This window comes from Nilaparvata lugens, chromosome 6 (assembly GCF_014356525.2).
Source record: "Nilaparvata lugens isolate BPH chromosome 6, ASM1435652v1, whole genome shotgun sequence".
NCBI lineage: Eukaryota > Metazoa > Arthropoda > Insecta > Hemiptera > Delphacidae > Nilaparvata > Nilaparvata lugens.
Window position 1 is genome coordinate 22,743,095 of NC_052509.1, and position 12,235 is coordinate 22,755,329.

Consider the following 12,235-nt stretch of genomic DNA (forward strand, 5'->3'; position numbering starts at 1 on the left):
CAGTAGGCTTGAGATAAATTCTACAGTAACAAATAATATGCATTCTTCACAGTCAAGTTGACAAAAAGACCAGTTGTCTGCGTGTGGAGAGAACAGAAAAGTTTGAAAATACAACTGTTGTTTTTATGCAATATGAAACTTATTAAATACCGTATTATTTCATATTCGTTTATTAGATCAAGCAAATCTATATTTGTAAGAGAAAACAGGCGCTGGCCCAAAACTTCTTATCGAAGAATTTCTTGAGAGTATCGACGAAGATGATAGAGACAGTAAATGAAGATTATATTAAAGAGTAGGGAATATAGAGACAGATTGAAAATTAAAAATTCTTTGGACTTATATAGTTTCCTGAATGGAAGAATGATAAATTGATGAAGGTAACTCATTCTATTGATATGTAAATTGGATATGAGAGTTTCAATGTTGTTTACCAGTATAACCATGGAGTTAAATTTCTACTTAAGTGTTAAAGTTCAATTTTTAGCCTATCTGAAACTTTTCCTATAATCAATAAAACTTGAGAAGAATAATCTTGCTAGCAGACGAGCAATTATAATTTCAAGGGCCGTGTTTGAAACGCGATATGAATAAATTTATTGAATTGGAAGATTAAACATCTTTGCTAGGAATGCGTAGTTATAGTATTGGCCAAATAAATATACGTATGTATATGTATAATATAATTATGCATATGTATTCTAGGTTCATTGGTATGGGCTATGAGCATCTACTGATCTGAACTCTGTCGGATAATCACCGGATTTTAATTCGTCAATAAGGCCACAATTTGACACATCAATATTATAAAGGGGGCGAAGTGAACAGAGTGTCCAACGAAAAGTGTAACTGCCAAACACGATAGATTCTACATTAAATTTGCAACAAAAATGGCCAGTGCAATTTTCTTATGTCGATCTTAGTTTTCAAGATCTATCGATTCTTTTATATTTTTGAAAAACGTCAATAATTAGAAAAATATCAGTCAAAATCGTCTTTGTTTGACGTTTTTGAACTTTGTATGAGCGCTCTAAGTTGAAAGTACGATAAACTTAGTACATTTTTGTCGAGTTCAAAGCCTAATTTCAAACAGTTTGAACGCTCATAAAAGTTCAAAACCGTCAAACAAAGGAGCAAATTGTATGAATCTTATTGCAAATTTCTTCCTATTTCAAACCATATACTTATGGAGTTCGATTTTGACTGATAGTTTTTTGTAGGGTTTCGGGACGTTATAATAATGAAATATGTGTTTCAGAAGAAAAAATCATGATACAAAAATTGTTGAGAAAGGGTTTTCAAATATTTTCATGTATTAAACGGTGGAATATCTTTGACGGTTATCAAAATACAAGCGATAAAAGGAAACCATGAAAATGTTGGTTGCCATATTGTTTTCAAGGTGATTGCCTGTGATTTCGATTTATCGTGATAGTGTTTCTCATTCTACTTACTAGTCCAAACGAAGAAATTGAGACATCTTCCACGGTTGCTAGTTACCCAAAAATGACCACGGAGTGCCTTTTCTTAGTACATTTGCGCCTGGGCTAGTCACTATCTTTTTTCGGTCTACGTTGTTCCTAATGAAAAAATAGTTGTTTCTTCCCCAATAATTCAATTATTAGTACTTGTATGAATGAATAAATACAATCCAGGTAAGAATAGTGAAGAGTGTTTGATGTTTTTGTAAATTAATAAAATAATTTTTCTGGAATCACTTCTAGTAACCTTCAAGTCACGAAGTCCAGCAGGAAAAAATCAATATAATTGAAAACATAAAAATAGAATGAATCCTACCGATATCTAATAACTCGAATCCTATCCCTTCTCATTATAATACAAGATGGAGGTGTGATACTGTAAAAATTGATTATCGATTATCTATACTTATAATCTTAACACGCTTGAATCTATCAAATTCATTGTGTACACAATGCAAATAAATTGAAATTCTACAGTGTCAAACTTCTATTCTGTAAAGGTAGGCTTCTTAAAGGCCTGCTAGTAAATATCTAGAAAATAGACTTTATACATCTTTATTGCACAAGAGTTCATGTCGGAATAAACATTCAAGAAAAGAAAAGTATTATATTTTCAAACCCTCTGTATGAACTTTTATTTACATTTACTCTCAACTGAATTAAACTATAATTTTTAGAATAACCTTTAGGCTATTCAGAATCCAGTAATAAATTTTTAGAATATCCCTGTCATCACAAAAATTAATGGTGGAGTTGCTTCCAATTATATGTATTACGTAAATAACTTTTCAAATAGACATCTTATTGAATTATTGATTGAGATTATAGAAAATTCAGGCTCTCATGAGAATTTAGAGTGCATAGCATTTGTTTTATATGTAATCTCTAACTCCCTTAATAATTTGTCTTCGAAATGATTTTGAATTAGTGCAGTAATTCAAAGGCCAAGTCCACTATTTGTTGCCTGATGAGACAGCATCACAACTCCTAACATAATTTGAGTGAATCAGTAAGAGATGAGTGGAATTGAATTTGGAGGGGGATGTGGAGAGAACATTTGAACGATGGCCAGTCTTAGAGGAAGAAGAGGAGGAGAGGCGGAGAGAAGAAGAAATGGAGAAGAAAGTGGAGGTCACTGTCAGAGGAGTGAGGAGTACATATGGGCGCTGGTATATTGGTAGAGGGATGTTACCTTTATATACCGGCTGCACTTAGTTTCTATACCGGCATTTGAGCTGATACGGTCCAGAGGATAAGACATGGCTCCCAAAGCTGTTGTAAGTATAGTTGTGCATTCAATTTAGAATAATGAATCTGATTCTCTTCCAAATGACAAGTAAGTGATTGTTTTTGTAGTGCTGTACTGAGTGACTGAAAATCAATGAACTCACTTGAATTGTGAATCAATTGCTTATCTCTTAGATGGATTCCAAGTAAGTGGTGATTATGTTTCGTGTGTGTTTTACTCATTGTAAAACTAATACCTCAACTTCTCGCTATCTTGATCTCATGATGTGCTGCTATATATTCTATATGAATTTCATACAAATACATAAATATTAAGCATTCAATTTTGAATATTTGCTCTTCTGAATGGATTCCGATTTTAAATAGTGTTGTTAAAGAATAAGCATTCATCAAAATAATTGGGGGAGGACAAACAGGCACAGCTCAAAACTATCCTCCCTCGAATTTCGATTTATATAATAAATTTACCAGTCCAGTAAGAAGGCTATGGTTCCACTATGAAAGTTTTGTCCAATGTAAGGAATAATTTGTGTCACAAACTATTGTGAGGATCTGAGTAACAAATAGACATCAAACTGGTTGAATCTAGTTCTTTTATCATCAATTTTATATTCTAACTATCCTTACTTCATTTTATGTGCTGCCATATATTTCAACTAAACATGAATTGATATGATATTTCTCTCTAATTTCGGATTCTTTATACGTTTATGTATTGATCAATTTTCAAGAAAAGGATATCAAATTATTTATTTATCCATGTAATCGATTATATACTCTATTTAGTCAACGATATTATAACAGTAATAAAACATATGTTTTAAGAACTACAGTACTTTTCCATTGTAATCTCTCAATCACTTCCAACTGCGTGGAAGTCGAATATTGAGTTATTAGATTGTGATTAATGAGCAGACAAGATATTGAATCGTTATTGAAGACTATTTCGTAGTTAACAATTTGCAACTAATTGCCGGTTCACTCAAATCAATTGCATCGAATACTCAAAACTGATTTGTCTTATTCTTCAAAAGTGGAATCATAAAGAGCTGTAGAGGTACATACTAAAATTAAAACAAAATTATAGTTATAAAGTACCCTTTCTAGTTTATCAACTAGTTTCACCACTCTTCAAGAACCATTTTTAAGTGTATAACTTTCATTGTATTTCAATAATTACCGTAGAGTAGCTCTAAAACGAAAAGTGAGTGAATATTAATATGTATCTCACAGTGTGTTATGGAGATTCACTCACTTAGTCTTCAAGAGCTTTCTATAAAAAAACATTTCTAAAAGAGTATACGATATTGATATTTGAGTACAATATCTGCACTCTTCTCTCGGCAGCGCTTTTGTACAATTCCTCCAACTAATCTGGGATAAGTGATGTGATTTACTGATAAGTAGTTTTTATGACCTTTTGTTCCGGGTTCAGTATTGCCATGTAAGGTGTGACTCCTTCTTCTCACTGATAGCATCGCGAATTACGTGAAAGCATTACGTTACATAATTCGATCGTTAATTGGAAAGTATGTTCAATTTGGAATGATATTTTAACAGTTCGTCCTTTAACGCTTAAAACCAGTCATTGGAAGTGCTAGAACTGATTTGCTCATTCATTAAAAATTGTTTAATTTAGTACATCGTAAAGTAAACAAGATTAAATCCATTTCCCATCCGTCCAACTAATGGACAGGATTTCTTATTTCATTTTTTCTCAATGGGTAACAGGACCTTGTCCTGTTATTATTATTATCATCATCCAAAATAGTATATTCATCTAGATTAATGTTGTACTTTGGATCAGATTTATAGAGAAAAATACATTTGAACCACTTTGCAGTTGATATTTGGAAGATCTATGGTGATGAAGGCTTCTTTAACTGAAAATAGTCACAGAGTTCTAAATTATCGTACTAGACTCGATACTAGATTTTTCCAGTCGCTTGTTAACGATTTGTATCCCATAAAAGAGAGAACCACTATGTCAAAACTGTTGAGAGTCTATTTTTTCTGAATTCAATTTATGAAGGAGGTGGTTGGAGGGGTTCTCCAACTTCAATTTATTAGACTTCCTCTTTTCAACATTAAGGGCTTCCTTTTTTCTGAATTTGAATCACTAATCTGAATAGCAGGAAACAATGGGCTATCACTCGATGAGAAATGGAGCGAACACGGGCGTTTTTTCATGCGTTCTTCAGATAAGTCGGCAGAGCAGAAAGCTCTCCGATAGCCTGATTGGGTTAGTGTTCGGGAATCATCTGATTCATCGAGAATCAGCTGATCGGAGAGCTTTCTGCCCTGCCGACTTATCTGAAGAACGCCTGAAAAAACGTGTTCGCTCCAATTCTCATCGAGTGATACACCATTGTCTCCTGCTCTTCGGAATAGTGATTCAGGTATCACATATTCAAATCTGACCTTCATGGAGGGATTGGACAGGGTCAAAGGGTTGAAGTTTCCGAGCTACCTCGCCATCCCACACTTAAACTATTCAATGTAGTTTATCGAGTTGGCTCATTATTGTTAAATTTGAGGCGGCTCAAATTCATTCAAAACTTGTAAAATTTGAAATCTTTAATTATAAGAATTTTCAAATAATTTAAAATTTCCATGGATGTGATCTCAAGTGCTTGTGCTCGTAAAGAAACTATATTATAGAGAATTAGAATTTTTAATATTAAAATGAGAAATGACCATACCTTGCAAACCATCACACGCTAATTCTATCTCAAGTTCGCGGTGATAGCCTTGATACTCTTTCGCGAAACCACAGATTCCATTTGGTTTATAGTACTCCATCCCATGCGGTAGAAGTAGAATGTGAGTAGTTTCACAATGAAAGTTGTTCAATTTTTTAGAATGATGTTTGAGAATGCAATTCAACAGGCAACAGTACGTAAGCAGTTCTGCAATATACATACGTAATACAGACCTTTGCAAGTATGAGAACTCGATCCAATGAATTTTCAGCAGGAAAAAGAGAGAGAGAGAAGAGTTTGAGAGAAGGATCAAAGGAGAGAGATAGATTAGAAGAGAGGATTAAGAGTGAAGGTTCAGTCTCAGTCTGATACGTGGGTGTGGGTGTAGAGCCAGGCCTTCCCCAACTACCTTCTGTTTCAGTATTACTATAATAATTTATACTCTCGTAGGCTATCACATAATAGTAGCGAAAGGCTACTGCACCTATGCTACGGTGACCCAAGAGTTCATTCACAAGCTTCCTCGCGTCCTCCAGCTTCACCTTTCCAGTTTTACTTTCTTCATGATGATTCTGGACAGCAACAAAATCATCATCATCATCATCATCATCATAATCCACATCTTACCCTTACCAGGTCTAGTCACTCACATACGTCCGCCCGATGACAGTTTTATATAGCGCAACTCACTTTCTCCCGTTACGCATAAACAAGCGACTCACTCATTAGCATTTTAGTTGGACTGACAAAAACACGATTGAGTGCATTTGTAACCAAAAACATATAATTACAGAGTGACTGCTGGTCATCAGCATTGGTGATCAGACTACAGACTAGGCACTTCCTGGAGTTGCCGTCTTGGCTCTGTGGAAGCGGACTTGGTTGGTGCCCGCATAATCATGCAATTATCTTTTAAGAGCTTCACACTTGGAAATTAATAAAGACATGATAAGCACACAAGTCATCTACTTCAACTTTGAAGCAATATTATATGATCATTTTCAAATAATAACAACCTGCTGCATAAAATCTTGGACTTTTAAAATGAAGGCAAAAAACGTTTCTAGAAATATTGAAATATTGTGATTTGGCTTTGGCTGAATAGCAAAGCTGGGACATTCTCTAGATCCATTTTCAAATGAAATATAACTTTTTTTTCTCGAATTTGGCGTCTAATATTTACAACGCAATAACGTTCCATAGCGATGAAGAAGTACAGCATGGGTTTGTTATTGAAATTATAGATACAGCTTGCCCTATTCTCCAATTTTAATTAATATGATCAAACCTTCTATTCTTCTCTTCTATTACATTCTTATATAAAAGTTTTATAATATCAAATTTCATTTCATGTCACATAGTGAGTTAAAACATTATATGCCCATAATAAGAAAATAAGAACTTCCATTTGTTTGGGAGGTTATCATTCCATTGATATTACTCAAGTTTGTGATTCATGAATGATGAGTTCATTATTTGTCTCTTCCAAAAAATGAATACCACATATTACAATGCAATAATTTTCATTTAGCTATTGGTATTTCAGTCACGGAATAGTCATAGATCAACAACTGTAGATTAATCGTTTGCTATACATATACATACATAAAATACTCATAGGATGATCATAATTCGTAATACTTTTGCATTTGGTGTAAATTGCAGTAGAATCAGTCCACGATGAATTCCACGTGATTGTCTTTCTCTGTCATTAGGAATTACCGTGTTGAACAGAATAGGTTTCTTAGATAAGTGGAATCCTAAATTACTACCTATGTGTTTATTAGAAATCAGAACAAGTTCATCCTAGATCCAACTCAAAACTCAGATTCAACATGAGGTTGAAAGTTAGTATGAACAAACCAAGGATGCTCTTGCAATAATAAATGCACAAAGCGTCTAACAGTTACTAACGACCTGCGTAAAAAGTGAATAAAATGAAAGTGAAGTGAATTATTTCATAGAATATCTTGAAAATTTAACGATTTCGAGAAAAAGAGAAAGCAGAATAATACGCTTATTAGCTGGGGTATTGGGGAACTGGATCTGAGCAGGTTTTGATGGGAGTATCGGTTGAAACGAATTCAAGTTCACACACTTACAACTTAGATAGAGAGTAATTTTGATATCATCCATCTACACGTCCTTCCAGTATCTACAATTTCCTCAGTTAATGAATATTTTAAGATTCGTGAAATTTCTTTTCTTGGCCATCACACTTTACAGAATTGCTAGCCTTTTCTCTATTTTGTAATAGGCTTTCTTTTTTATATCTGCATTTTCATAAGAGCACAAACGCTCACTCTTTCTCATTAATTACTGGATTGAGTGTGAGCACAGCTTCATTTCTGCTAATAACTCTCTTGATGAAACTCTTTAAATTCCAGGCGTCACATGCAGTCACACAATCTATAACATACTGTCAGTTCTAGAGTTGAAGAGCCAAAAGAAGCTCTATCCTTTAGAAGAAGAGAAGAATCTCTATCCTTTACAAACTCATTAGTACACTGCACAACTGCTTGAAACAGATTAATCTCTAATAAGAGATATTTCAGACTACTTTTACACTGTATTAACTTGACCACTTCAGTCATTAATAATGTTGGTAGTTGATTGAGTCATAGAAATGGAGATGATCACTTTCAGGAGTGATGAACTATATTATACTTCTCGTATCATGACAGAGATGAAAAACAATTTATTATTCGAACGAGTCATTCTACAGATGGAATAGATAAGGTCTTTATGAAAAGACTGAAGAGAAAAACTAAACGAGTGGTGAATTTAGCAGAACTCAAATTGAAGAGAATCGATGATGAGCAAATTTATAAAAATGATTATAGGTTGGACGAATAGGCCTAATCAGGAAGTTCATAGAATTATTGGAATCCAGTTGAGAATACAAGCCCGTAGTACAGTAACGAATTATTTCTTCTTTGTTCAAATTACTCATGTAGAAAATATGTTATCCGATAATCTATTAAACCCAATTTATTCTATTTCCAGGTCATTTGTCTGGTGATAGCCACTTTTTCAAGGATATCAGAAGCAACATTCGGGAAAGAACAGTGAGTTATTGTTATAGTAATTTACCATTATAATAGTGAAGGCCTACGGTATCACTTTCTTCAATCAAATTTTATTTTTATAATAATCCACTATTCATCTATCGGTACATGAACAACTTCAAATTTAGTAAGGTAGTAAGGTACCGTACCTTACAGCATCAGTAATCACGTTCTTAGAATACTGTAATTTTAAAAAAGTATGTAGCTGAGAATACAATTTTAACTCACAATATTTTCTCCACAACATCAAACTATCCATATCTCTCATCATACATGGTATTTAACACATTTGTAGTTAGTCAACAACTGTACTAATTGCTTTCGATTCATTCATCTAATTTCAACAAACTGCAAAATAATTTCCAGTAGAACTATTGTATTACCTATTTAATGATGTAGTCTACATAATATGCTCCATCCTTACATACTCATAATCATAAATGTTATATCTGTGTGGAATCCTACGGAAATAATAGCTCATTAATGTTCATGCCGTTCTATTGCAGTGTACACATCAAAGTACACGTACCAACCGTTGTTAAGGAGGTACACCACGAGAAGAAAGTACATCATCACATAGAGGAGCACCACCATGACGATCACGGCTCCAGTGACTTCGGGGGCGGCTTCGGAGGCGGATATGGAGGCGGCGGCGGTGGTGGATATGGAGGTGGCGGTCATGGAGGTGGCTTTGGAGGCGGTCACGGAGGTGGTTCTCAGATCATAAAGATCATCTCATCGGGAGGAGGATTTGGAGGCGGTGGACACGGAGGTGGTCATGGAGGTGGAGGCGGAGGCGGCTATGGAGGTGGTGGATTCGGCGGAGGTGGCTTCGACGACCACCATGGAGGTGATGATCATCACGGAGGCAGCGGAGGTGGATTTGGGGGCAGTGGATTTGGCGGAGGCGGTGGATACGGAGGCGGTAAGAATATTGAGTATTAATACAATCTGAAAATTTTGTTTTTGATTATGAAAAATAATATTCGTTGTTAAAAATTTAGATCTGTCTATGAGATTTACAATAAATGCTTATACAGGGTGTTCCGATAAAAGGTGCCCATAAGCCAGGGGGTGATTCCTCACATCAAAAGAACAAAAAAAAGTTCCAATTAACATAGGTCCGAAAATGCTTGGTTACCAAGTTATACAGGCTGAAAGATATCGTCTTAATTCCAGTTCCCGTGCTGAAACGAAGCCCTACGGGTATTTGTTGGCTGTAAATTGAGATGTACAATTTAGAGTACTTTATATAAAATGAACTGAAAAATTGAATAAAACCGTTTCCAGACCTGTAGCTACAGTAATTTTTAAGATATGTGACTAATTACTCGAAACTTGGTACCGAAAAACAAGCTCCTTTTTAAGGTTTGAAGCAGATTTACTATGTTAAATGTACAATAAACACAAAATATTTTTCAAATTCATTACCTTTTGTTTCAAGAAATCGTTTTTATTTGAAAGTTTTTTAAAAATAATGTTCCACCGAAACTAAGAGGATACAAACCGACTTGATCTTAAAGCACAGATTAAAATAGATTTGGGGTTTCAATTTATTGCGATATTAAAAACGAAACTGAAGTTTCTTGGCGGTCAATATCGAGAATGATGAAGTAATAGGTAATTATTTTCAATCCTATATATGATTTATTTATTGTATTGGTATGTGTTTTTGTTTTTAATATAATTTAAGAATTTTTCAATTTTCTGACATTGTTATTTTCTCTTCAAAAGTCACAGGGATTAAATCAAATCAAATTTTTGAGATTATTTTCTAAATTTAAATTTTGCATGACTAACAATAAATATATTTTACTGTTTTACAGGCTCTGATAGCTACAGCTACAGTGGTGGAGACAGCTTCGGACACGGTGGTGGAGGTGGAGGCTATGGGGGCGGTGGAGATGGAGGATTTGGCGGAGGCCACCACGGGGGTGGTGACAGCTACAGCGGTGTGAGCAGCTATGGTGGTAGCGGGGGTGGTGGATACAGCGCTGGGGGCGGACATGGTGGTTACAGCTCTGGAGGCGGACATGGTGGTTACAGCTCTGGAGGCGGACATGGTGGTTACAGCTCTGGAGGCGGTGGTTACAGCTCTGGAGGCGGTGGATATAGTTCAGGAGGTGGATACAGTTACGGAGGCGGCGACAGCTACAGTGGAGGCGGTCACGGAGGTCATGGAAGCAGTGGAGGCGGTTACGACGGAGGTAACCACATTGAGAGCTTTGGAGGTGGCGGCGGATTTGGAGGCGGTGGACACGGAGGTGGCTATGGAGGTGGTCACGGAGGTGGTCACGGAGGCGGTGGTGGCTTTGGAGGCGGACATGGAGGTGGATTCGGAGGCAGCGGATTTGGTGGAGGCAGTAGCTACAGTGGAGGCAGTTCATTTGGGGGCGGTGGTCATGATCATCACGACCATCATGGAGGCGGAGGCTATGACAAGTAGGAAGCCATATTGTTCTCCGTTACATACACCACCACACAAACATATTTGTAATTTTTCCAAAGTGGAGACTTGACCAACTGCCAATACAAAATTCAACAGAGAATCTACTGCCATATTTTGAAAAACTTATGAGAGTAAACTAATCGTAGGTAGTTATCAGCTTCATCATCATCATCGTTTTTAGTTTCAATGAACAGCAATTTGATCTCTAGTTAATCTGATATCTGACAATATGGTACCATCCTGGAGATACTCTATAGCTGCATAGTTGAACATTATAGCTTTCATTATCTTCCATCATCATTTAATCTCACTGTCATGTCATGATTCCACTTATAATCAATCATTTTTCATTATCAAATCTTTCAATCGACGAAAATTCATCTAATATTTAGATGCTTTTTGAGATTGATAGTTATGTTCTGAAAAGCCATGCTAAAATTTGGAAATCTTACTACACAACACTCAAAAATCTGATTTGTTGTTCTTCCTCATTCTGAAGAATCGTATTAACTATGTTGTGACAGCTTTAATGTCATTTTCAATCTGAATTTGCTATTTGCAATAACAATATTTTTTTCACCATAGAAAGTTTTTCATGCTTTTTATGTCAACCTATTTCTTATTTGTCTATAAGGTAACGTAGCTTTATATTTGATATAGCGTACATCTAAGACTGATTATTAGTTTTTAATTTTTCAGATGAAAACGTTCTTCAATTCTTACATTAATACTTGTTTTTTTTCGAAATTTCTCAAAGTTTTCTCAATCATTGTTGATACAGGAGAATATTCGGATAATCCACTACTATTTGAGTTCTGTTGATAAATGTAAAGAATCTCACCCTCTGAACAATGCACCTCATATCAATCCTCAATCGTCACTTTGTGAGTTTACAATGTACAGTATTATGATTCGTTGACTAGTTTGTAAATATTGATTGTTGAATATTTGTATTAAAATCGTTTTTGAGATGTGAGTGTTTTGCTGTTGATTGTACACATATTTCGCATCCCTCACTCACCCTCTTCCTTACTCTCTCTCTCTCTCTCTCTTCTCTCTCTACATTGTAATCTACATGAATAAACTATTCAATCAATCTCTGTGCTGATGCAGCGAGTGACAACAGGCTAAGGAGCAATGATATTGTTGTGTTTCATGGGATACTTTGATAGATTCTTATTTTGTTGATGCTCATCTCAGTATGTAAAAGTTTTCTTCTTCCTCTCCCTCTCACTTTAAGAAATTAATATCTCTTCTAATTTATTTCTTATTTATTTTATCTATTTA

General features: G+C 35.2%; 1 protein-coding gene across 3 annotated transcripts; it reads left to right on the forward strand.

Moving 5' to 3' along the window:
- Positions 1-2,660: 2,660 nt before the first annotated feature.
- Positions 2,661-11,924, forward strand: LOC120351839 (glycine-rich cell wall structural protein-like). Of its 3 annotated transcripts, none has more exons than XM_039430451.1 (5): positions 2,661-2,758; positions 8,438-8,499; positions 9,006-9,424; positions 10,326-10,553; positions 10,602-11,924. In XM_039430451.1, the coding sequence occupies exons 1-5, from the start codon at positions 2,741-2,743 to the stop codon at positions 10,943-10,945; spliced, it is 1,071 nt and encodes a 356-aa protein (XP_039286385.1). In that variant the 5' UTR covers positions 2,661-2,740; the 3' UTR covers positions 10,946-11,924. The 3 variants fall into 3 exon arrangements, with proteins under 3 accessions (XP_039286385.1, XP_039286386.1, XP_039286384.1); XM_039430452.1 differs by having other exon boundaries at positions 10,326-10,526; XM_039430450.1 differs by having other exon boundaries at positions 10,326-11,924.
- Positions 11,925-12,235: the final 311 nt, after the last annotated feature.